Source organism: Ips typographus, linkage group LG4, assembly GCF_016097725.1.
Source record: "Ips typographus isolate SLU linkage group LG4, UJ_Ityp_2.0, whole genome shotgun sequence".
NCBI classification, from domain to species: Eukaryota; Metazoa; Arthropoda; class Insecta; order Coleoptera; family Curculionidae; genus Ips; species Ips typographus.
In genome coordinates, this window is record NC_138425.1 from 11516305 (window position 1) to 11540059 (window position 23755).

General features: G+C 33.4%; 3 protein-coding genes across 4 annotated transcripts in view; 1 reads left to right on the plus strand and 2 right to left on the minus strand.

Moving 5' to 3' along the window:
• Positions 1 to 2976, plus strand: part of LOC145728179 (uncharacterized) — a 40915-nt gene extending 37939 nt beyond the window's left edge. Inside the window, exon 7 of the mRNA XM_081978220.1 lies at positions 37 to 2976. Within this exon, the coding sequence (XP_081834346.1) occupies positions 37 to 131 (95 nt within the window). The 3' untranslated portion in view covers positions 132 to 2976. The remainder of the gene's footprint in view (positions 1 to 36) is intronic.
• A 3411-nt stretch (positions 2977 to 6387) lies between these two features.
• On the minus strand, positions 6388 to 9724 carry LOC145728093 (alcohol dehydrogenase [acceptor]-like). Its single transcript, XM_081978089.1, has 8 exons — positions 9622 to 9724; positions 8503 to 8687; positions 8229 to 8444; positions 7916 to 8178; positions 7424 to 7860; positions 7174 to 7374; positions 6772 to 7117; positions 6388 to 6716 (listed from the first exon to the last, which is right to left on the minus strand). Exons 2-8 carry the CDS (start codon positions 8675 to 8677, stop codon positions 6495 to 6497), a joined length of 1860 nt encoding a protein of 619 aa, XP_081834215.1. The 5' UTR covers positions 8678 to 8687; positions 9622 to 9724; the 3' UTR covers positions 6388 to 6494.
• A 3996-nt stretch (positions 9725 to 13720) lies between these two features.
• LOC145728098 (putative GMC-type oxidoreductase Mb1310) lies at positions 13721 to 17116 on the minus strand. 2 transcript variants are annotated; one of them, XM_081978093.1, is made up of 8 exons: positions 16877 to 17116; positions 16777 to 16797; positions 16491 to 16520; positions 15468 to 15946; positions 14971 to 15410; positions 14439 to 14639; positions 14043 to 14388; positions 13721 to 13987 (listed from the first exon to the last, which is right to left on the minus strand). In XM_081978093.1, exons 1-8 carry the CDS (start codon positions 17061 to 17063, stop codon positions 13778 to 13780), a joined length of 1914 nt encoding a protein of 637 aa, XP_081834219.1. In that variant the 5' UTR covers positions 17064 to 17116; the 3' UTR covers positions 13721 to 13777. The 2 variants fall into 2 exon arrangements, with proteins under 2 accessions (XP_081834219.1, XP_081834220.1); XM_081978094.1 differs by lacking the exon at positions 16777 to 16797.
• Between the last annotated feature and the right edge of the window lie 6639 nt (positions 17117 to 23755).

A 23755-nucleotide genomic window follows, 5' to 3' on the forward strand; every position in this document is an offset into this window, starting at 1 on the left:
TTACCGCCATACAGTAAAGCGAAACTTTTGTTCCAGAGCCGGGAAACAGCGCCAGATGGACGTCGAGCATTTCCAACATGACGATGTTCTTTTGTTTGCTGTCGTCCATTTTGAAAGTTGTGTTCCGATGACTTAGTGAAGTTTGCTTTAGTGAATAAAAGAACGAACGGAAGAAACTGTATTGCGATGTTGGAGAGACTGCGTTATTGCTTCAGGTCTGGACTGTCCTTTACAATGCATATTTCTTTTACAAAGTTTTTAGACCAGATGGTTTCCGATACAGGGTGTTTCTATCTTTAAATTAAGCGTGAAAAACAACTGGTTGTTCAGTTGTTTTTCATGTAATACTGCAACGAATCTACTATAATAGTTCAGAGATACGCATTGAGTTTACTTACACCTGTATAATAAGAAATTCACACTCAAACAAACATTCCTAAGTAGGTTTATGATTTTATTTATTTACAACTCTACTCTGTCTCCAATTAAGCAAAAAGTCAAAGCGATTAAGGACAAGAGTTTACTGACACTACCTAATGTAATTTGTAAATTTCTGGCAATAATTTACCAATACCTATCCAATCAATAATAGTAATAGAGTTCAGTGCTGAATTTGCCCCACATCTGTATAATATTAGTAATAGGTTTTAACAATGTAATTGTTGTAAATACTGTACAAATATAGACATAAACTATTGTAAACATTACTTCCTAAAGGTTATTAAAATGTTGTTTATTAATGAATGTTTTATGGTAAGAAGTTTTTAGACACAATTTAATGGTATACAGGGTGTTTTATAGCTATCTGCTAAATCTAAATGTGTAATAGAAATACCCTGTACAGGGTGACTCAAATTTGTCCTATTTTATAGTTCCAATCGAGTCCACCCAGTCTATCCACAGTAACTTCAAGTTGGCACTATTCTTTTAAAGATTAAAGAGTGTAATTTTTTAACAAAAACTATTTTATTGTAAGAAAATTATGATTCTAAAAATTTTACTTTCAAGTGACTGGTTATTTGATAAAAGTCTTGCAATATTTTATGATAAACTGAATTCCTTACTAAAATATTTCCCTTTATACAAAATGAACGTGAATAGAGCGGAATCCATTGTTGAACCAAACCATAAACTACGAAAAAAACTTTGATGTAAACGACGGCATTTTGAGTCTTTCAAGCCACGATTGTTGGCTGGCATAAAGTGAAAGCTTCCTTTTCTGACATACTGGCATCTTAAAGCAGCCACATACATAAACTATCTGGCATTTACATAACAAGCAGTCATCTCGGCACGCAAGATTTACATACATTTATTGATTTTCATAAGCAGCCAGAGGTTGTCATTTTCACAAAGGGGCCCCGAGTTGGCCCAAAGGGAAATATTGTTGAAGGAGAGATGCTGGTGTTAGTCTTTGGCTAAATCCTGTGGCGGAATTTACTATTGAAATATACGTGTTCATTTCGGCTTATTTACACTGCAACGTTTTGGGTTGACGAGTATAAATTACCAGGCGTCAAAAGTTATATGTGTGTATGGATCTTAGAACATATTTCATTTAGGGCTCAATGCCTTTCCGCTAGGTTGCCAACCAATTAGTCTTATCAAGACGCTTTTCAGCCCGTTTCGTATACAATAACGTTAAACCGGCTATATCCTCGTGTGCGTTCTAATTTCCGAAACTTCCGGAAGTATATAGAAATTCAAAAGTTAATATTGAGTTACGACTGCTCATAACCCCCCCAACATATTAGTGCTGGGGAAAATAGGTTTCGCCATTCGACGACGCGCTTAATCCCCCCAAAATCCCTTAAACTATGGACCGCCCTATTTTAGGTACACGCTCTGTTTACTGCCTTGTCGGATTCTCAAAATGAACTCCATAGGTTCAATGCCGACAACGGCCAGCAACCATACTGTTATATTCATAAGTTTGCTCTTGATTTTAATCCCAGTTTAGGGTATAAATACCAAGTTTGCTTAGCTTTCCTAGTTTGCTAATATTACCAGAATACATAAGTAACATAATAGGAAAGCGGTTTCCTCTATCTTTTATTGTGTAATATTTTACTAATTTTACAATTATTAACTAACTAGAAAGGATATCCTATAATTGTGCAAATTGAGTTGACCCAAATTTGTTGTTTAATTACTATTCTCATTTACTGGTAAACAATTTAACTAGGTCGATAAGACAGAGAAATTCCGTTTCTTAAGACCGCTAATTAATCCAGGGGGTGATTACTGAGCCTTGATAAATTGAAACGCCGTGGACAGTCCATAGTTTAAAGGATTTGTGGGCTTTGCATTGTCGTCGACCGATAAACACACAAGAGACCGGTAAGAAAGAACCCCAAAGCCATTAGCCGAAAATTATAGGCAGCCTCGCTTATCAGCTAATACTGTGCCAACCCTTGTTAAGTCTCTGTGGATACGTAAATTGTGCTCCATTTATTTGTGTTTAATTTTATTAAAGGTAAATTAATTACTCTATTTTACGGCTTTGCTGGATAAGCGAAGAGGAAAGTGCGAGATAAATCCGCAAACTAAAATTTGTTTAACACCCTTTACACTCCACTACGTGTTTGTAAATAGTAGCTGGTATAAATAAATAATAATAAAATCTCTCGTAACGTTGACTTAAAAGTGCAGTTCAGTGTATAATATGCTACTAATAAGGTGTTATTAAAATGCAACTTAATAAGGTAACATGAGGGCCTAGGTTTAATAATAAATGTAACATATTTTATGAACAGCTCAATAGAACAAACACAGTTGTTGTTCGAATAGACACACACACCTGTTGTATTATTAAACAAAACTAAACAATTCCTGTGCAATGGCTAAATTATACTTAAATTGTATTATATAATAAGAAAACTTCGTCAATATTTAGGAAGTACTAATACCTATCTAAATGTTTATTGTTAATGAAAGTATACTTACTATAAAATAAAAATTTATAGTGAAACATAACAGAGTTTTATTTCACCAGGTTTAAAAAGGAAATCATAATAATTGTAACAGAACATATCTGTATATGTATAATTTTTGTGTAAGTGACGTAAATTTGTCTAACCAAAATGTAATCTTTCCTTATTGTCTCTCAATCCGAGTTTCTCTCAAATTAATGCACTTTTCTTAGAAAATGGACATGAGTAAACTTTCCAAGAATATGGTCATCAAACACTTCATTAACGGATATTTACTTGCTAAACTGATTAACACAATAGAGACTGTTTCAGTTACAGTATATCCGTAGCGTGTTTATCGGTTCAAGGGATTGGTTTACTCAATGGTGGAAACTTGCAACTACTTACCTGTTCATAGTTAATTAAGTATATTTGCTCAGTGCAACACTGTTTAGTTGGTTTCTTAGTTACCAAAGAGTTGATCACCTCTCAAACATTACAAAATAAAAATAGCACACATTTCCAAGAGAATAAAATGTAGGTTTTGTATGATTAATGCTAGGAAGCGTCGTTTGCGGTTTATTTTCACTCGAAAGAAACTTTCAAGCCACCCACACGTCCTTTTGTAAATATTTCACCCTTAATAAATCCCTTTTTTATGCTCTTCTTTTGTTACCCATTGCTACACAAAAATCCTTTTTAAAAACAACTCCATCTTTAATAAAAGCGTAAACCAACTGAGTGTAGTTCAGGATTCAATATACGGTTTCAGGAGTTCAATTATATCAGTGTGGAAGCCATTTTCGAATGTGGGAATTGGAAAATAACTCTTACGCTCCAATACCTATAATGAGTTCTTTTGTCAACAAACTAATAGTTTCTTCTTGGCACGGAAGTCCTATTCTGGCATTCTAATTTGTCACCGAAGGAAATCATTTGGAATTTTTACAGCAGTATTTACAGTTTGTGACTGAAGATTTTACAAAATCGAAAAAATCCACGAAACAAAAACAAAGCCTAGAAGTGTAACCCATCTTAGCTTAAACCTTGATCGTGGACAAAAGCTATATTTTCCGTTAACTAACCACTATTATATTGTGTACTTTTCATTACGAGCCCTTTATCCCAGCTTAGCAGGTTCTTTCTTGTAAATAAAATCCCCTTAATCTGGATAAGCCCGTTCTGATAAAAGCTTAGAACTTTGAAGCCAAATAAAAGTGTGTATTCAGAAATTAACGGCCTGTAATGAGGAAACTTTGACATGGCCGAATGACGGTCTAGTTTCCAAACTACCGAGGACTAATAATATAATCCTGAATTATATTTCCGGGCTTAGAACTGATAAAGGACGACTAATTTCATTACGACTTTAACATTTGGAATATATGCTGCATCACTTTTGGTGACCAAACAATTACAAATTAATTTACAAAGTAAACTTATTCATTCAACAATCATCCTTTAGAACAAAATTATATGCCTTATCTTAATAAAATATTATTTTAGTTTCCTTCCGGAACAAAAACACAGAGCTAAACTTGTAATCCCATCAAACATAATACGTAAACCGTCTAATAAAAGGCACAAAAGGTAATTTCATTTCCCATGGATCGGCTTAATTATTTAATTTTCATTTTCAAGTGCACCACTAATACAGGTTGAAACATTCAGAACGAAAAGTCGGAATATTGGACTCATTATTATTTTACTGGCCGCTTTCATTAGAGATTTTCCATTCAGGCAAGGATCGATGCAACATAAAATCCTCTTATTTAAGATTAGCCTGCACCCATGAAGGCTTAAAACTTTGATACCACGAGTAAAGGTATTTACCAAAGGATTAAAGATCGCTGGGTAAAGGGTTTATCACTTGATCGAGTATTGGCGTAAGGTTTCCTGCTTAATTACTTAGTAGGCTTACCAGAGCTACATTTGTTATGGGTCACCAGGATGGCGGCGAAAATCGTCATATTGACGAGGCAGTAAATCATGTGATGCTTCCTCGAAAATCCCGAGACCACCCTTTTTTATCAGGAACAGAAAAACTGTCACAGGCAGCCCAGTTTTATGAAAAGTCCCTCTGTTTGGGTTTTATTGACTTTCTTTCATTTCGTTTCCAAATGAAACGAAATATAAATGATTTATGTTAGTTTGGTAATAGAAGAAAATCGGGGCCGTTTACCGAATATCTGCAACAAATAAAAATCACTGCGGAAACCAACTCTCTAAACATTTACCGCGAAAAACAAGCAACTAAGCTCTTTTACGATATAGAGCCCGTATTTTATTATTTTGGCCGCAGATTGTATCTAAAAGTTCCCGATCGGAGGGAAAGAATGTTTGGCAAGGCATAAATATTGAAGTGTTCGCAATTTATTGTTTTATTTGCAAATTGATATATCCTGCGAAAATTTATTAGATTGCTCTCTCTTTTAAATTTAAAACTTTATTCCCTTTTGCATTCTCTTTTACTTGATTTGTTTTATCAGTTTATGGATTTATTTTCTAGGCATTTTATACTAAAAGGAATAATGGCGGTATGTTATCCATGATTAAAGTTGTATTACGAACTGAATGATATAAATGTAACGCGGTCTAAAAGGCCATTTCCCGTATAAATAGACAATAACCTAAAGGTCGATCCTTTTTCCCAATAAAGGCGAGAGTCATATATCGCCAGCTGCAAGACACTCAGCAGTAAATTAAGCAACATCCGACACCAGGAAGCAATGATTCCTAATAAACCTGTCGACGTTTCCTGAATAGTTTCCCAAAGCGACTCTTATTTTCCGGGACTAAAGCAAGGGTCCTTGTTTGTGGTTTAACATAAGGAAGAAAACCTACCATTTTCCATTATGGGTCCGGATAAATGGAAGACGAAAAAAATCCATTCACTTCCTCGCAAAATTAACCGCATTGCGTTTTTACCAACAACGAAATTCGGATTAGCGAATAAAACGAAACGTTCTTTATTCTTTCTAAACTCCCTATTATTTCTCAACATGCCTTATTTTCTCCTTTTATATTTCCGACATAAAACCTAAAACTTCTGTTCGTAAAAAGTCGGAAAAGAAAACTAAGATAAATCGGCCATTAGAACGGATGTTGTTTTGTTTGGAAAATTGAAGTTAAACTGTCGGTGTTTACAAAATCAATGGCTTGTCCATTTCACCTATTTACCTTTTTCCGCAAACTTTCCGGGCATGATAGAAAATTCGAAAAGTTTCTCCGTCAATAATTAAGAATCGATAAGTCCAGAAACTCGTGTAAGTTGTGATGGATCGCTTCTACCAGAAGTTTATCTCAGGTTTCTCCAGATTTTTTTATTTATTTACCATATAAAAGTTGCTGAAACAACTTTACCACCAAATAATACAAACTTTTTTTAATTTTGTTGTTGTTTGGAACTTCCAGTTAAATTAAATGGAGTTACGTAGAGTGTTCTCAATTTATATTTTTAAAACTAAAAAAACTATTTAATAATTATTAGCCTTTTTATTTCTCTTCAAATTACTACATCATTTTTAGAATTCAATATAACTAATTAATGGTATTTTGATAATATCAGTTTCAAACCTACATTTATAAAGGTGCAGTCTTGATTCCAGCATCACGTTTAATGATATCAGACAGTTTCTCAGCTATCATCACCACAGCTGCATTGGGATGTCCAGAAATATGGTCAGGAAAGATTCCAGCATCAATCACTCTCAATTTTTTGATTCCGTGAACTTTCAAGTTGTTATCCACCACTGATGTTCTGGTGTCATTACCCATTCTTGTGGTACTGATAGGATGGAACAACTGTAAAAAAATAAATTTAAAACCTACAACTCTCATGTAGATCCATTTTACGTACAGTACTAGATAGGGTTTTAATGGCACAAATCCACCAAGGTTTACTTAATTGTGTGAATTCGCTGTCACAATTTGGATAAGGAATGACAAGCAAATGAGCTTCCAGATCACGAAACGTGGGTGTGTTGTTGAATCTTAGAGCTACTTCAACTCCTTTGTACACGTTTTCCAGATCGATGCCTTCAGGATCGGAGAAGTAGTTAGGATCAATAACGGGGAAGTCTAAGGGGTTACTGGAAGCTAAAGTGACGCTTCCACGCGATCTGGGATGCAGCAGTTCGATGTTCACAGAAATGTCTGTGTATTGGTCCAGTTGTTCAAAGGCTTTGATGTATTCGTCGGTGTATCTGTTGAAAGTTTTGTTTTATTATCTGGTCTAGTAAAATATGGTGTTCTTTCTAACCCTAAAATGAGAGCAATATCAGGAGTGATTAAGGGTGGTCCAAAAAAGAAGAATTCGATTTCAGGAACGCTGTCTGGAGGTCCAATAAAGTTCCAAAAACTGATGGTTTGTTGTCCCAGACTAGGTGTCAAAGGTCTCAGATTTTGAGTCCACAGCCTCACATCTTCCTTCAAGGTGTTGTTGTAGAAAGTACGGTTAGTCCTAAAACAGTTTTTCAGCACCTGTTGTTTTACACAGAATCAAAAAGTACCTGTAAAATATTCCAGGAAAGAATTGATGGTCCTGCATGAACTTTCCGACAGGCAAATCGGCAATAACTTCAATCCCAAGCCTTTCCAACTCCTCTCTAGGACCGACACCAGACAACATCAAAACTTGTGGTGAGTTTACTGCACCAGATGACAACAACACCTCTCTGGTGGCCCTAACTTGACACTCAACACCATTCTTTACATATCTAACTCCAACGGCTACATTGTTCTCGATGAGAATTTTCGTAACGTATGATTTGACGCTAACCACCAAGTTGGTGCGATTTCTAACAGGGTTCAAGAAAGCATGGTTTGAACTTGAACGAACATTTCTATCCAAGAAAAATTGCAGACGGCTCACTCCATCTTGGTCTTTGCCGTTGTAGTCTTTCTCTGTTTTGCCCAAGTCAATATGACAGTCAATTAAGGCTTGAGTCTGTAACAAAGTTTTTGTTTTTTGTATTAAAAAAACCTGCAAACTAGTCTCTTACCAGTAAAGGAGTATCATTAGGAACACCAGTACCCTGAGGTCCGCTGAATCCATGGTAGTCACGATCAATATCTTGAGTAAAGCTGGCACGTTCAGGTTTAATGAAATAAGGCAGAACATCTTCGTACGCCCATCCAGGGTTTCCCAGAGACTCCCAGTAGTTGAAATCTTTCCGATTACCTCTTACGTACATTCCAAAGTTGATGGAACTGCTACCTCCCAACATTTTGCCTCTAGGATAAGGACATCTTTGGTTCACAGAACCTGAATTAACCAGTTTAGCTGTGTGATGAGTAAAAATAAAACTGTCTAACCTAAACACATGTTCTTCTGGACTGTGGTGTTATAACCCCAATTGTAGGGTGTTCGATGAAGGTAAATGTTTACCCCTAACATGTCAGATAATTCTGGAGTTTCGTCACCAGCTTCTAAAGCTAACACTCTGAAGTTTTCAATTTCGCTCAGTCGGTTTGCCAACACTCCACCTGCACTTCCAGTTCCGACGATAATGTAATCAAAATCACCTTGAGCTAAGTTGGAACGGTATTAAACTCTGTTTTGGTCTGATTAGTAGTTTGGAAAACTTACCACAAACATCACCAGTAGATCCGTCAGATTCAAAAAATCTGGCATTGTTTACAGGGAAAGTATACGTTTTAGCTGATTGAATTAAGTCTTCAACTTTTCTAGTCAGCGATTCGACATCGTCCTGGCCTCGACACAAACCTAGTATAGCTAGGGCGAAGATTGGCTTGAACTGCATGACTAGTTTTCTGCAAGTGTGAGGTAAATGTTGAGTTAAACTCGATTTCAGAGTCTACTTATATAAGTGAAACTATGGCAAATTATGATTGCTGGATTATCTATATGGGTTTTTACGTGATGCATTTTGCACAAAAAATACTGAAAAGCGCTTTGTTAAATTGCTCAATTAAAAAACGATATGATATTAAGTGATTGATGCTTGACTTTCTAGTATTAATCTTTTTCTCGTATGCTTAATGTAATGCATTATGGTTTGCGTTGTGGTTGAAATACCGACAATAGAATTAAGTCATAATCATTAATTCTACTTCAGAATAATTATTTTAACAAATGTCGGTTAATTACAGTGCTAATGTTATGTTTACCGTTCAGAAGCAATAAGCGCAAGTAGAATAATAAATTTTGTGTGGGTCACGTGACTGTTTTGACAGTTGAAGCGTAATAACAGATATAAAGACGATGATAATTAAAAGTAACGTAAAAATAGGTTTAAATTAGTTAGTTAGAGAAAGGTTTAACTTGAAAATTTCTGAACAATATGGTATTTGCACAAATTAATTAGTAGGTTAAAGTAGGATTTTTGACCTGACAACAGCAAATAAATTTAATTTAATTAAAACTGATATTAACATATACTTTATATTTTTTTACTGTACATGCATCACTGATAACACTTATCTAAATGTTACAGCACTTTCAGGAAACTACATTAAAAGTACAGTGTCTTTTATCTATCCATATAACCACTTTTCTTTTATTAATATTTGAAAGTACATACTTACACGCTTTTGTGGGAAAATATAACAATTAACCACTTAACACTAAATAGTGCAACCAAGGACATGATTGAATGCCTGTTGCAAACACACTTTATATTCTAAAGTTTTATAATATATGACGAACAAAAATTACATGACACTACATAAAAGAAATACTAATTACCTGAAACTGACAGCTTCTAACACTGAAATCTGATGAGAAACTCCAAAACTAAGTTTACATTCACCCAACCTAGCACAAAGCTTGCAAAGCTGGGCAAGACAACTGTGATTTGTTGAGAAAAATCTTCATGTTTTATACCTTACTGTATTTGTTTAAATATCGTTTGGTGGATTGATGAATTACAGTATTAACTGATTTTGGAAACAATAAAAGTGTAACAAAAATCCAAAAACAACAAAAGAAAAGTCTTTCTTTTGTTTCTTTCTTATAATATTTGCACAAGATTTTAAATAGTATAATAACTTATCAAAACTAGGTTTAATTTTTTTTTCAGGATTTTTATCTACTATACTATGTTTTAATGAACTTGCTGCGTTAACTACAGTTATTCTAGTAGCTCTAAACAAAACTATAAAATTAAATTTAAGCTTCAAAAAAGCGCATTAAAAACTCCTGCAATTAGTAAGTATAAAGTTGTATTCTTTTTTCCTTTCCAAAAGGTAAATTAACAATTTAACAACATTACAAATTTGAGCAGACTAGGACGGATATTTATTTATTTTAATTACGCCGGCAACGTTTTCGGAAATGGCCGGCACAATTTTGTTTATTTATTTTTCCGTAGTTAGAAAAATAAACAAAACACGCTCTAAAGTAGTTTTAAATTTAAAACAACCGACTTGGTGAATAAGCCAGGCTCTGAGTGCGTTTAAAAATTGTCCAACGAACGTATAGAGCGCTATAGAGTTTCCGCTTTTTTAACTTTGTCTAAATATGCTTACATGGCTGTGTCATTCTAATTATTTATTCCCAACTAAGTAGGTTTATTAAAAAAAAAGCTCAGCTTATTAATTAAAAAGTTCCAACGTTACAAACCACTTGAACAAAAATATCCGGAACTCTTTACATTAATTTATAGGCAAGCGGTCCATAAAAGCTTTTCAAGTTTTCCCAATTTATCAGGGAGCAGTATAAACTTCAGCCCATTCAGCTGAAAGGAATTTAAAATGCAACAACATATGTACGTACATATCCGAAAAGAACGAGGCCAATAAAATAATATCAAAATTTCTGTTTGTCGTACAACGTTGTCAGATTTAAAGACACCACAAGTTGTGAATTTTTGATCTTGTCCCTACAAATCTAACCGGAAAAGTTAGACAACATCAAATGAAACAAAAAGGGATGCGATATACGATTGCGGGGCTCTACTAGGGACTTAAGGATTCCCTAAAAGGCTCTATTTTTGTTTCATTGTACTTAAGCGGGTCGTTCTCTGATCTTAATGGCATTTTTACATTAGGGCCACATTTGCTCCTGGCTTTTGCTAAATGCAGCACGAGCAGAAGGTATTCAACGAAAGCTGCACAGTTATTTCACCAAAGCAAATGTTTCGACTTTCTATGCCCGCTTTAACTTCCGGAAAATCCTATTTCCGGAATAGGACTTTGTGTATGTTATAATATAAAAGAATTTTCTATTGCTTTAAGCAAATTGAACTTGCAGGTGGCAATAGAACGGAAGTAAACTGTATGAAAGGGTACAAGAGCATCATCCAGATTTTTGTCATAATCGTTTCGAGTCGTAAATGGCAAAATGACGGTAATAAAAGATCTTTTGTAAAATAAGAAAAGTTTACAGTTAACAACATAGTTGTATGAGTAAAAATGACGTAACAATGTTAAAAAGCAAACGTGACATTTAAAACATTTACCATTTTATTACATCATTAAACAACATGTTAATTTTTGATTAATCCTCTATTCAGTTATTACAATTATATGAAAAAACAAACTTGGCTTATAATTATTTATACTGCTCAAGTCTCGCATACAATACAAAGTTTACGTAAATATCTGGAAACTGTAATACAATTGTGTTCTTCCATGGGAACAGTTTTTAAAATCTTCCTAGTGAGCCAATATCTTCCGCTATATTAGGTTTTATTTCCAATGCATCTGGTCGTCAATATTAAAAACTAGATAATGATAATGACATATTCGGGCATATATCATCCTTCTTCTAATTTATTTTCTTTTTGAGGATTTAGCATAGCAAATTCAACTTTATTTTTCTAACAAAAAAAACTGCTGAGATGCACGCCATCTTGTTCCACATCATATTTCCTAAGCCCTCAAAAACCACCGTCAATAAAAGAAATTCTCGCCAGGTTATAAATCATACAGTCGGTTCGCGAAAAAACTGAAACGACGTCGAAATTTCACGCTCCGCTACTGACAAATATCGAAAAGAATGATAAACCGTATCTTAAGCTTAAACTGTATCATCCCCCTTTTGGAAATACGAGAGGTCTAATTCCCGTCTTGGTGTCGCGACACAAACATAGCAAAAACATATTTTCTGACTTCGGAATCAGTATGGAATAATAGATATTTTTTGCACCCCCGTCTATATTTCGACGTCGTTCTTCCAAAAAAAAACAACGGACGTCAAATGATGTAATGTTTTTAGGCAGGACACTTTTATAAGCCATCATCGGCTTTGTTAAAACGGACAGAAACAATATATCAGACCTGGATCAGGGTCGAACAAAAAGTACACAATGTTGGTCCTGAAAAGCTATTTTACTGGGTAAATATTTAGTAGTTGACATTCAGCCTATAAAAACCTAATGCAATATAAATATGAATAGCATTTATAAGAAAATTTGTTTCTATTTTGTTTATGAAAGGGTTTTAGAATTTTTTTCTTGTCATCAGTGTCCATTTTTAAAGAACAAACTCGTATTCAAGTTTAATTAAAACAAAATCATCAGTTTTGTATTCCAAGAATGATTTAAAAGATGTTGTGGAAAGTTAACTTTCCAACACTGTTTTCAGGTATGATCATTTAGCAAATTATGCAATTCTTATTTTCTGAATAAAATTGATTAAATACATACAAGAAAATTAAAAACAAATTCTCTAACAGCGTTTACTACATTTTCTTAATCAAATACGTGAGAATCAAAGTTCAAACTTGTACATATTACATAAAATGACGTGAATGAAAAATTAATTAATCTTCAATGTACTTTGAGTAATTAAACAAAATACTTATTTTTGTTTGATTAATTACGCTAATATAAGTTAAACATTTTTTATCGCAAAACGTAGGCTTTTTGATTTTTTGATATGAAAAAAAAAGTTAAAAAAATAGAATGTATATCAGGCTAAGTCATATCATTGTAACTTGAGCCGAACAATCTAAATTCTTTATTACTATGTGAATAAGTGATTATTAACAATAGAGTATATCAGGCATTTATGAGATTTTAACCAAATTTTTGAATCCAAACTTGTTTGTCTTATTTACGGTCTACGACTCGAGACATTTTAAAAGTACACGGTGAATCTTATTTGCACTGAAAAGACAGGTTGCGTTTTCAATTTGCTCGCGGTTGAACGGGAAAATTACATTATTTATCTTCGTCGGTGACAAATTGAAAAGCTCGAGAAAGCTTTATTTGTCGGTGCGAAACGAAAACTATTAACGCAAAAGAAAAACTTCTGGTCCGTCGGAAACTCACTTTTTCCGATTAAATCGAAACAGGTTTTCTTTTTTTAGGCTACTTCCAAAAATTAATCGTTGTTTTTTTTTTGTGTTATATGAGTGTGATTTATTATTATGGAAAAAAGAAAGAAAGTGCGTTGTGGTAGTACTCTTTCAAACAAGTCGTACTACTTCCGTCCTATTTTTTGCTTATTGTAATACCTTATCTTCTAGTTTCCTCAATTAAAAAACTCAATCTAAATTTAATACTTTTTTAAATTCGTTTTAAAAGAGCTATTGCCCGAAGACATGTAGGTAAAGATCTAACTTTACCTGGCCCTCTCAGAACCTTAAATCTCGTAAAGCTACATGTAGACGATACCGGTTTATGCCGAAGCTGTATTATCTAAATCATCCAACTTTAGAAATAAAAATTTATACGCCGTAATGCTCCATCCGATAAGGTTTAGCGCGAGTTTAGTAGGACGGCGATAAAAATGACATTTTTATAGAGAAAGTTCGACTTTATTGTTCGTGGGGATGGCAACCAAAACAGGCCGGTTGGATTTAGGGTGTTTTAATTGGTTTAAAAATGATAATAAAGCCCTTTTTCACTACTTAACTTAATAATTTATTATTAATAATACTTTTGTGTAAATTCAAGTTAAAGTGAAAGGTACTGTTTTTTTATTTCATCCGACATTTTCTCAGCTATCATCACAACAGCTGCATTAGGATGTCCGGAAAGGTGGTCTGGCATAACGCCAGCATCTATAACCCTTAAGTTTTTGATTCCGTGCACCCTTAATTGAGCGTCGACCACTGAAGTTTTAGGGTCTGGACCCATTCTCGTTGTGGCAATAGGGTGAAACAGCTGTAAATTTCCTTCTGTACTAAACCTTTTGCTAAAACTAATTAACAACACTTACAGTACTGGACAAAGTCTTGATGGCACAGTACCACCAATCTTTTGACAACTTCTCGTATTTGGCATCACAATTAGGATATGGGATTACGTAAAGTTCTGCCCGCAATTGTTTAAACGTTTCCGTCTCGTTGAACTTCAGCGCCACCTCCACTCCTTTGTACATAACCTCCAAATCCAGTCCTTCCCGATCGGAGAAGTAGTTAGGATTGACCACGGGAAAATCTCTAGGATTTCTCGATCGCAAAGTCACACTACCCTCAGATTTTGGATGAAGCAGCTCAATGTTGACGTTGATGTCTGAGTGTGGATTCAGATATTTAAATATCTCCACATACTCATCATTATACCTGAAGAAAACTTTTGTGTAACAGGAAAACGGCTGAGTCATAGCACTTACCCAAGTACAAAAGCTAAGTCGTGCCAGTTGACAGGAGGACCGAAAAAGAAGAATTCAATTTCAGGCTGGCTGTCTTCAGGTCCAAGGAAGTTCCAAAAACTGATTGCTTGCTGACCTAAACTTGGTGTTAAAGCACGTTCGTTTTGCAGCCAGGATTTTACTTTTTCTTGCAGTGTAAAGTTGTAGAAAGTGTGATTTGTTCTGCAATAATCAGCCAATAATAAGGGTCTAGCTAATACACAAGCTGAGCAAAAGGACTTGACAATGAGTAACAACTATAGTCAAAAAAATTGTGTTAAAACAAAGTTGCTGTGAATTACGTTGCATTTAGCTGCAATATTCCATCATTCATTTAATTTTTAATATCATTCCAATATAAATAACATTAATCGGTCCGTAAATGTCACCAAATATTACCATTTTCATGAAAAATAAAACTAATTTAAACTCTGTTAAAAAATTAAAATATGGAAATTTAGATAAACGAGTTAAAATCGGTATTTTGTAATAGTTCTACAATTTTTCAACTCACCTATAAAATACTCCTGGAAAGAATTGATGATCCTGCATATATTTTCCTACCGGTAAATCTTTTATCACTTTAATTCCGTGTTTTTGCAACTCTTCCTTCGGACCAATTCCAGAAAGCATCAAGATTTGAGGGGAATTTATAGATCCAGCTGACAAAATTACTTCTTTCCTAGCTATGGCGATATATTCTTTTCCGTTCTTCACGTATCGAACTCCATAAGCAGTGTTGGTTTCGTCGATCAAAATTTTCGTGACATAGCTTTTGACGCTTACGTGGAAATTTGGACGAGATCTTGCCGGATCAATAAAAGCGTGTTTAGTACTGGAACGGATGTTTTTATCCAGGAAAAACTGTAGTTTACTAACTCCATCCTGCTCTTTCCCGTTGTAGTCCACCACCTTCTTTCCCAGTTCTCGGTGACATCCAAGTAAAGCTTCAGTCTGTTGAAGAAAAAAAATTATGAATTTCAGTTAGAAAAAATAGGGAAAGTGACCTACCAAGTAAGGAGTTTCATCAGGAATACCAATTTTCTGAGGACCACCAGATCCATGGTAGTCAGGGTCGATATTACCAGAAAAAGTGGCGTGTTCAGGTTTTATGAAATAAGGCAAAACGTCAGCGTAGGACCATCCAGGGTTGCCCATTTGTTCCCACTTATCAAAGTCATCGCGGTGTCCTCTCACGTACATACCAAAATTGATGGCACTACTACCTCCCATCATTTTGCCTCTCGGATAGGGACATTTCTCGTCACGTGATCCTAAACACATATTCTTTTGTTTGGTAGTGTGATAACCCCAGTTATAGGGTGAATGGTGCAGGTAAATGTTCACTCCTAGCACATTGGATAATTCAGGCGTTTCATCCCCAGCTTCCAAAGCCAGAATACTGAAGTTTGCCACTTCAGTAAGTCGATTGGCCAAAACTCCACCAGCAGTTCCGGTACCAACTATTATGAAGTCATAGGCTTCTATGTCTGCATCAGAAAAAAAATCTGTCTTAAAATTAGCAATTTGATTAGCTAGCCACTCTGTACAGAACACATTAGATTTTTGACCGATCTTTGTTCAGACTATCTTAGTTGAATGACCATACTGTAAACAAATGTTAATGTTATCGGCATCAGTAAAATGCAGCATATCATAAGAAACAGAAGATACGTATATTATAACACGTTTAATTTAGATCATAAATAAAATGAAGTAAACAAGCAAATCAAAATTATCTCTGTAAGTACATCAAATCAGTTGAATGGCTTAAACTAACGTGGTTTGGAGAGGTCAGGTTAAAAGGATTCACATCCGATATTAACTTATCAGTTTCCTTAGTAAAAAAATTCTATTTCGGTTAATTTGTAGATAATGCATAACAATATGTGTAATTTACATAATATTCTTCGAGCAAAGAAAAGTATTGTTTAGATGTGCTATTTAGCTGCATTGACAGATGATGCCACTCATTTTTACTTTTATAATAGTTTACATAACAATTTATGATAGAAATTGCTGGAATGTACTTACCACTTTCGCTGCATCGTTCTGCGCCATCATCTAAAAATAGACAAATTATGAAACAATACCAAAACTTTCAAAATCAGTTATTTGATAAGAAAATAACGACTGAGCCTGTAAAAATTTAATATAGTCGTTTGAACGTTTTTAATATAACATTTTAATATTGCTAGCTATTGAGAATTTTAGTGAGCAAAATATTACTGCTTATTTTTTAATTCTTGAAAGCAGAAAAGAATTCTGATAACTGACTGGTATTTGATCTTATCTATTCATGCATAATTTGAAATCTTACCAGGTTCCTCATCGTATACATCTGTAAAAAGAAAAACTTTTCTTAAAAAAAACTGTATTGAAGACTGAAACAGCAACATTATTTAAAAAAACAAACTTACCGCAAAATCCATTTGTACTTTCCTTGAATTGAAAAAACTCCTGGTTATCTTTAGGAAACTCGTACTTCTTGGAATCGTTAATTAACTTTTCTATTTTTTCAACTAATATATTAAGTTCTTGATGTTCACTGGCACTACATAATATGATACATATTAGCATACCCACGACAAAAATAAATCGCGACATTTCTTAAGAGAAATGTATTGAACAATCTATTATCGAAATTATAATATCTGCATGTTACTTCAATCCTTTCTTATTTATATACACTTGTGGATGTTGTAATGCGAAACGTCATCATAGTTATCTCTATATGCATTTTTTGTTCTGGATTAGAGCAAATCTGTAGTCACTATTTAAAAACTATTGTAAGTAATCCCGAAATTGCGAAATATTTACCGGAGCTTGTTATCGGACACACTTTATGCATGTATTAATCATACAGGACTATTGTGATTATCTCTAACTCCAATATTTTTATCCAATTAAAGGAGTCACCAAATATTTTGCAATTTCAGGTAAAACCTGGTATAAACTAATTTGCTACTACAAAACATTCTGTTGATTCATGCATTTAACTTTAAAAACAACAATGTATCTCAATGAGTAGTTTTCTAAAAACAGAACTGTTTTTTGCAATTGTATTGAAGTTGAGTAAAGGTTAAATGTTGAAGCCACCTCAATGATGAGATATGACGTGTCAATTAAAATAATAAGGACTAAAGAAATTATAAATAGAACTGCTCTAGAATGATTTATTACAGCTACTACGCATATATCGGCCAAGTCAACCTATTAGATGACCTGTACGTATCAATTGAATGATTTTTCCAGGATAATGATAATATAAGGATAGTTTAACATAAACAGTAAACTAATTATCCTTGTTATCTTCAAACCTCTTTTTTTAAGGATAGTTTAATGTAAACAGCAAACTGAATGTCCTTGTTTCGTTATCCTTATTAGAACAATTTAAGGCAAACATATTACCAAACAGTTTCGACAACTTTAATGGCTGCGTAAAGATAATATGGAAAGGATTCGTCAGATTCGTCTTGAAACGTTTCATAAACGCACTATTTTATCAACGTAGATGCAAAATAAAAAACTTATCTCTTTCAAGGCATTTTGTTAATCAAGTCAAGTGTTTCTGTGTTAAAACACCAATTTGTGTTTTTTATCCAATCAGTGAAGGCAAATACTCAACTTTCAATGATGCTAAATTCACATGTGCAGCACTCTTTGTAGTTTGTAATTGGTCAAAAAGCTGGTTGTCGCTGCTTTTTCTTCGTGCAATCACAGATCCTAAACAGTACTGCGATTTAAGCAAGTCATTACAGATTTTGAAACGTAAAATTTGTCAAAATATTTTAGAGCAGTGTACTTCTTGTTCAAACACTGCTTGGGATTAAAAAATGTAATGACTGAATAAACAGATACAATTTAAACATTATTCTATTAACGGACATGTTTACAACAGTTATTATTATCGAAATTATTTCCAAAGCTTTGTCTTGCTCAAAATTAATATATAATACGACTATTTATGTCCACATTAAACATTAATGACAGATATTCCATTAAAATCGTAGGATATTAAAACTGTAAATTATGGAGTGGAAATGTGCGCCCAAACAGCTGTTGAAAATTATTACCTCTAAAAGGTCGTTAAAAATGATTTTATCGATAGATTATATTTTACAATCAAGTTGCAACTTGTACAATTTCTCTTTTTTGGACGTGAACTTGACACGGCTTAACAGATGTGGCGTTAAGATCTGAAAAATAAAAGACCCACCCTCGTTTTGTTAACATCCTGAAAACTTTGTTTAGAAAATACTTTATAGATAACTCCTGAGAGGAGATAGTAAATAGTGGTGGGAGATTTATTTTATCCCTGGAGATTCGACCGGTGTAGTAACTTTATGACCCAAGGTGTTGTAGTTTGAACGCCGATAAAGGGAAAATAAAACCAGTGAGGTTTATTGTTCGCCTATAGGGAATCGAATTTCCCTAGCTAGAAATCATGCATCGATATTATTTATCAGTTAAATATGGAGTTTTCCAAAACGTAAAATACGCAGTGCTCTGGGTTATGTATTAGATTAATCAATCCCACTTGGGGTATTTTTCTAGGTCAATTACCGGATCTATTTGGAAAGGTAATTTAAGGGGGTGAAAGAAGTGAAAATTGGTTGGAGAGGCAGCTACCTATTTTACATTTAAATTAGGCACCACTTTGAGCTTTGGCTCTAAAATTACTTTTTACTGACAGGAATTCTAAATCACTTTTCTTATTTTATGTGTGTGTAGTTGGTTGACCAACGCTCTAAACTATTCACAAAATCCTTCCAAGATTTATAACCTTGTATATTTTCCGTAGGGATTTGACCAGTGCCAGTGAGTTCTTTCTATATTACCTGAGGGGGCAAAAATTGAGAATTTCATAAATCCAGAAGCGAAAGGTTCAAGCGGAAAATCCAACATTCGATTTAGGAAACTTGTCAACAAAGCTTCAGGAAATTTCTTGCTCGACAAGAATAATATTTGTAAAGTATTAAAATACTGAATGTAGAAAGTCTATTGAGTAAATTTCATTGTCCGTGAGAAGTTAAACGCAAAAAAATGTTCGAATTTAATTAATCATAATAGTTGACTAATAATTTCAAATACCTGAACAGCCTGTTATTGGATTACTCACATTTCAATAAACTTTATTATCCTTTACAATAAATTATATGATTTTGGTTTTTGATATGAGACTCTTTATATGTCCTCATAATTTTTCCTATAGAAACAATAATATACTAATATAACTTTTAACCAGTCATTAATCATTATTTTTTCTTCATGTAATATGCAATAAGAGAGGTCAAGCACAAGCTTTTCTTTCTCAATAAGAAAAATATAAGCAATAACGCGTGTCATTTGATTTACCACAATTAGTTAATCAAATTATTAAATATAGTTTTGTTACCATAAAGGATTTATCATATATTATTATTATTTTATATCTAAGAAACCATACTTAAAAATATACAACATTACAATTTGCTGACGTTAACAAAACAATGATAATAATAGTAATTCGATTCTGAAACATTTAATCTCTGTATTATGAAAAAAATCTGTATAAACATATGTGTGGTTTTTAAAATCCAATATACAAAAGGTTATTATAGTATAAAATCTTTATCACCTTGGATTTTTAAAATAAAATACACTTTAATTTATTTTGAAAGTTTATTTCTAAACTAAACTTTCCGGGAAATATCTCAAAAACTGTGTAAAAAGCAAAAATGGTCAACATTTTCAAAAAGCTTGACTTTGACGCCCTCTAGCAGTCAAACTATCACACCAATGACGTTTTTTGAGTCAGTCTTCAGTGACCTTTTGTTGTAACTGTTCAAACAACTGAATTATTTTACGTTAAAAAAGGTTTGTGAACCTTGACTTTGACGCTCTCTAGCGGCCAAACCGTGCAACATATTAACTTAAATGAGCATAGTTTTGGATAGTATACGACCTGTGCTATCTTTTCACTTCAATCAGTTTTGGTCGTCAACTGTCAAATAAGCAAGTTATGGAAAATTTTTGGAAAAAGTGCACGAAAATTTTGCTCAAATTGGGAATTTAATTTAATAACAGAAGAAAATTATTTTTTTTTTCAATTTTATATAATTTAATTTTTTATTTACTGTTTTTTATTATTATTGAACACTATTTTCAATAAAACATGTTATATTTATCCACCGTTATTTTCTCGAAAACAGCTGAATATCGACATAGGATATGCTACATTAAAAAATACGCAGAACTTTACGTATCAACCATAGTTGAACAAAAAATTCTCATTTGAAAATGTCAACTCGAAGGTCACATCTCAATTTTGGGACTCCCTGTATATGAATTTGATTCATCAAAGAATGTGCGTTTAAAAATAATAACAGACGTGCCCTAGCTTTTTTCTGAAAAATAATCGAATTTATTCCATACTTTATGGACACACTGTGTATGTGAAAAAAATTTTAAAGTGTAATAACTCACTGTTAATGTAGGAAGGTGACTAAAACATCAAAAGTGACATAATTCTGTACTTTGACTTGTACATGCAGCTTCAACTTTTCACTTCCAATTTGCCAATATTTCTACGACTAATTAGAATTATACCAAAGATTCATAATACCAAATCGATATATTTGGATCATTTCGATGTGTCATGACAAGATGCAATGCAATGTTTTGATGACAACTGTCAGTATAAATGACTGAATCATGTTTCACGATCAAAATTAACTATAATATATCAAAGATTTCATATCCGTTCAGCCAATTGTAACTGCTTGCTTAACCAATCCTAAACTTCTTTTAAAAAAAGTTTCTAATTATTAAAACACAAATAATTTATAAATGAAATGTTAAGGGTAACAAATGTAATTATTACAGGTTACTGGGTTAATATTTCACATTGGACAGACATCACATTTGAGTTTCAAAGTTAAAAGCAATATTTATGGTGGCACACTAATTTAATGCGATAATCATAAAAATATGTAAATATTATGGAATCTAAACGCAAACTGACTTGAACCTGAATCCAGCTAATGTCAGTTGGTTACGTTAGTGTACAAGAATAAAACTGTTGTTAAGTCACCTTAAACTATACTTCACTTGTGCGCAGTTCGTTTTTATGAGTAGTAGATTTTCTTAAATTTAAGAACGCACGAGTTGATTAGATTAATTAGCGTTATCAATTTTAACTAAAATAAGTTAGAATAAATCTTATGGTACCGTTTGTTTTTTACTTCAAAGTAACAGTCCCATTGGATAATCTAAAAATCTTACTTTAATTTGGTTCACACTAATTCAGATGCTATCTCAAATCGTTCACGACTCAGACCTGATAAGGCATAAAAAGTTTTTTCTGCTACTACCGCACTGGCAATGAAAGGAAAGTCAACATTTCAATGTTTGCGAAAATGTTTTGCTGAGCTTAAAAGAAAATATTTACTTTAAAATGAAAATATTAGCAAGAGTCCTAGTGGCAATCTTTCTATACAAATTTAACTTCGCTCGGAAAATTAAACATAAAATTACCTTCTGAATGAGAAACAAATGACTGCTTGACGCAGACCATAACTGGTAAATTTTACCCTTATAATTACTTTTTTGCCTCGTTTACTTGCTTTACGACCAAAACTGTGGGGGAAAGGTTGTGGACAAGGAACCGCAGAAATTCCCCCTTCCAAAAAAAAGTGATTAAACACGCAATTTTTGGGGAATTTAAGGTCAAAAATGTAATTCCCAGTACTTGGCACACTTAACAAAAGAGGAAAAAATATATCCCATTTTTGGACCCCTGGTAAACCGGCATGCATTTCTTTGTGCTTATATTTGACCGTTATTAAATTGCGGCTACAAATCTTTGTCCCTGGACGTTTCGGGATTCATGTACTCGGTTTTGTCAGTTTGGGGCAAATCCTCGCATTTTATTATGTTCCAGTTTTTTTTAAGGGAGCTTCTGTCATTTTTCTGAACGAATGACGACAAGAGTGGTCGGTTTATATTTTTAACAATGTGGCATTTATTGAGACATACAAGCCTGAAAGCAGGTTGTATAACATTTTGGTCTTAAAAGTACTTCAATAGGTAAGATTTTATTGTAGCAGTTAAATCATTGTCTTACATTTTGTAAGGCATAAAGGTACAGTTTAATTTATTACCTGCAAAGTAAATAACTCATTTATAAGAAGACGTAAATTTTAGTTATTTTCCTTGAGAAAATATGCGTTTCCCAAAATAACAACCCCGAGCCGGGCCTAGGCCCCATCAAACCAAACTTGAAAACACTTTAGGAGTTTATCTAAATAATTTCCATAATCTTGATATTACGGCAGAGACTTGCCTTCCAAATTTACGGAGTTCTTCCCCTTTAGAGGGCATTCTTTGTTTTGTTGTGGCTCTAAGCAGATTTATCGTCGCGCCAGTATATAATACAGATTTATTTACCGAGCTCTTATCCCCTAATCACTGACAAAGCAACAAACATTACAATAAACTCAAATTTGAAAACGATTCCAAAAGACTGTAAATCCGCCTTAATCTCTGTTTAATAAGCGCCAGCTTACGGGAATATTCTCTAAGAGGTAATTAAGTTTAATGCTAAGAATTGTACAGTTAATGTGTGTTAAATTTAGACAATGTTCTCGGGGACAGATTCGTCTAACAACTTTAATCTTGGTGGAGGCGTAACTTCAATAAGCCTGGACAGATTCTAGTTAAGTGACATAATCTCCTAAAGTTTGTTGCAGTAGGCAAACTTAGCTAGAGAAACGGCTAAACGACGCGTCTAGATACACACAAACTTCGAAACTGCATTATTTAAAATTCAAGCTCAGTTAATTTATGTACATTTAGAACGTAAATGGCATTTAACGACACTGATATTCAGGAAATAGACTCCATTTAACACTTAACACTAAAGCGAAAATAAATTTCTCAGCCTCAATTTTTTTTATTCTAGATAAATGCTAGAAAACATTAAGATTACCAGGAGTTATCTTAATATGTCTACCAGCAAATCCCATTAATATGTTTTACTTATTAACGCAGTCTAGATACAGAAGCAAATGAAGCATCACATTTTGATTAATTTATTGACTGTTTAATGCATATTTTCTTAATTTAATTAGTTATTACAGTCTGAAGCTATAATGTCGTGCATTGTTGCATTAATGACTGGTAAATTTATCATTTTTTAACTGATGAAACGTGTTTGTCTCTCGTAATTAATAATAGTGATAAGTGTAAATTTACCAGTAAGGTAAAATTGAAAAATCATTAAAAATTTTAACCATGAAATAAAGGAAGTAAAACAA